This window comes from Priapulus caudatus, unplaced genomic scaffold (assembly GCF_000485595.1).
Source record: "Priapulus caudatus unplaced genomic scaffold, Priapulus_caudatus-5.0.1 Scaffold1676, whole genome shotgun sequence".
NCBI lineage: Eukaryota > Metazoa > Priapulida > Priapulimorpha > Priapulimorphida > Priapulidae > Priapulus > Priapulus caudatus.
Window position 1 is genome coordinate 12264 of NW_014578737.1, and position 2961 is coordinate 15224.

A 2961-nucleotide genomic window follows, 5' to 3' on the forward strand; every position below is an offset into this window, starting at 1 on the left:
AGAGAGAGAGAGAGAGAGAGAGAGAGAGAGAAGGAGAGAGAGGGAGAGAGGAGGTCAGAGAGAGGAAAGAGAGAGGGGGAGAGGTGCATAGTCAGGGCAGAGATCAAAATGGTGCAACGAAATCAATAAATGTCTATCGATCTATCTATTGATCAGACGTAGACCCATTAGCATCTTCTAGTAGCGGAACTATTCACGTATGATTAAGTGTTTACCGACGACACCGGCTCCCACGATGAGTACTTCCGGCTCAACCACGGCTGCGGGCGACGAGTCATCCTGTAATGTGTTTACTTTGCACTTTGCTTGCTGCTGTAAAATACGTGAATAAACAAATAGAGATGAGTACCTGGTACCTGCTCTGCAAACAGTGGGGATAACTTGATACATGTGTAAACAGTTGATTTTGATGCCACTTCGCAACCCAAAGGGTTTTCCCTGATCTGACACTGCAGCATTCCCCCCTCCCCCTTCTTTCATATATCGTCGGACCCTATGAGTGGGTCGAACTACAGGGATCGAAATGAAAATTAATTATTGAAATTATTATTTGGGGCAAGGCAAGTGTTGGCTGCAGGTTAATCAGATTTTAAGGGACTGCGGAGTAAATTTGAAGGGAATACTCACGCAAATACGTCTTTGAAAGACACATTATCAGAGACACCTACTTTTAAACGTATAAGTTTTAACGTGAGATACAAGAAGGGAAACATATCCTATATTGAGTTCATGGGAAGGAAACACAGCCATGTGTTTATTACTGTAGATATCGGCAAATTTTTGTGAATAACTGCAGGTGACCCGTGGTGGTTGTTTCCTGGGGGGGGGGCACTCACCCCACATTATAGTAGGTATGTGCCACTGCGAAGTCAAACATGAGGGGCTCTGAAACTAACGCAGACCTGAAAATGGGGGTCTCTGGAACTAATGTTTGTTGAATGTGGAATGCTCTGGAACTGGCTATGTTCGAAAATGTAAACTTGTGATGCTCTGGAACGATATATTATTAAAAATGCGATGCACTGGAACGGAAGTTTAGGGTGAAAAAGGGGGGTCTCTCCCGCGGCACATACCTACCATGCAATATATACGGAGTGCCCCCAGGGGTTGTTGTCGCTGCCGTGGTGGAATTTGAACGGTGCACGTGTTTGTAGAACTCTATATTAGTGAACTCTGGGGCAGAGTGTTGCCCTAACAAGATTAAGCATACCAGAATGAAATAGCTCTCTGTGTGTCCCTGGGTCTCTGTGTCAGCAACAAAAGTAGTCTTAACAGTAGTCTTACCGTTAACTTTTTACTTGTAAGCCGTCGACAGGAACATCGCAAAGTTACAAAGGTGAAAAAACGTCCTAAACTTAAAAACCCTTAACTCAACCCTAACCTAAGGTTCTCATATATTATATAACTCTATTGGGTGTGGGTGCGTGTATCTGGTATGTGTGTGCGTGTTTGTGCGTGCGCGAATGTATGGTATTGGTAGTGTTTACATTAAAGCCATTTTTACCACATTTACAGGAGGGTAGCTAACTCATTTTGCCTGGGAGGAGGCACGTACCTGGGTCATAACTAGCGGGGGTGGGCAAGGGAGGTAGTTGCCTCCCCCTGAGAGAAATCTAGATACCATATACTTGATCAATGGCGGTCAGCATCCCAGAACACAACGTGCACGTGGCCTTGCCCCCCCCCCCAGATAAAATTAGTACGCTATGCCCCTGTGCACCTTAGATGGATGCCAGATGGGAGGAGAAGGAGGGGAAGACTCAAGGAAACCTGGAGAAGGACCATCGAGAAGGAGCTGCGAATGTGTGATCTAGCTGTCATGGGACACGCAGGGGTAGAAATAAGGACAATATGCAAGTTAGCCCGAAGTTCTAGTAAGGTAAGGTTTGTACTAGCCCTTCTGGTTTATAACTAGCCCTTAAAAGCATGATGTCGATAGTGGTTGCGCGGGAAAATTGTTGATCTCACGAATGCTCCGAGATGCTTTCTGAGGGTAGTGTGTATTGTTTATATTGTGTATATATTGTGTATTGTTGTATTGAGAGGTTTGTTTATTTACAATCATTTTATTATTAAAACAGCCAGAGTGACTGTGAGTGTGACTATAACACTGTATTAGTGGAACAGGTCTTCGATGATGGAGGTTGCCATGTTGATACCAACGCTATATAGACGGGTCCCCCGACACTCTACATTGTGCTATTACATGAGAAGGAACGCATGAACGCACGCACGCGCACGCGCACGCACACACACACACACACACACACACACACACACACACACACACACTCACACACACACACACACACACACACACACACACACACACACACATGCGCGAGTTTACAACGCCCACGTGCAACACAAGAACACGTATCACTGACACGCGTATACGCACGCACACACGTCGCACACATGCGCTCACGCACACACGCGCTCACGCACACGTCGCACACACGCGCTCACGCACACACGTCGCACACACGCGCTCACGCACACACATCGCACACACGTGCTCACGCACACACGCGCTCACGCACACACGTCACACACATGTACTCACGCACACACACTCTCACGCACACACGCGCTCATGCACACACGCGCTCACGCACACACGTGCTCACGCACACACGTCGCACATACGCACTCACGCACCCACGTCGCACACACGCGCTCACGCACACACGTCGCACATACGCGCTCACACATTCACGTCGCACACACGCGCTCACGCACACACGCGCTCACGTACACACGCACACACGTCGCACATACGCGCTCACGCACCCACGTCGCACACACGCGCTCACACATACACGCACACACGCGCTCACGCACACACGTCGCACATACGCGCTCACGCATTCACGTCGCACACACGCGCTCACGCACACACGTCGCGCACACGCACACATGTCGCACACACGCGCGCGTCACGCACCCACGTCGCACACG

At 48.9% G+C, this 2961-nt stretch overlaps 1 protein-coding gene across 1 annotated transcript in view; it reads right to left on the bottom strand.

The window, feature by feature from the left end:
- LOC106817313 (squalene monooxygenase-like) overlaps positions 1-2961 on the bottom strand; it is an 11162-nt gene that overhangs the window by 4720 nt on the left and 3481 nt on the right. Inside the window, exon 3 of the mRNA XM_014821977.1 lies at positions 216-312. Within this exon, the coding sequence (XP_014677463.1) occupies positions 216-312 (97 nt within the window). The remainder of the gene's footprint in view (positions 1-215; positions 313-2961) is intronic.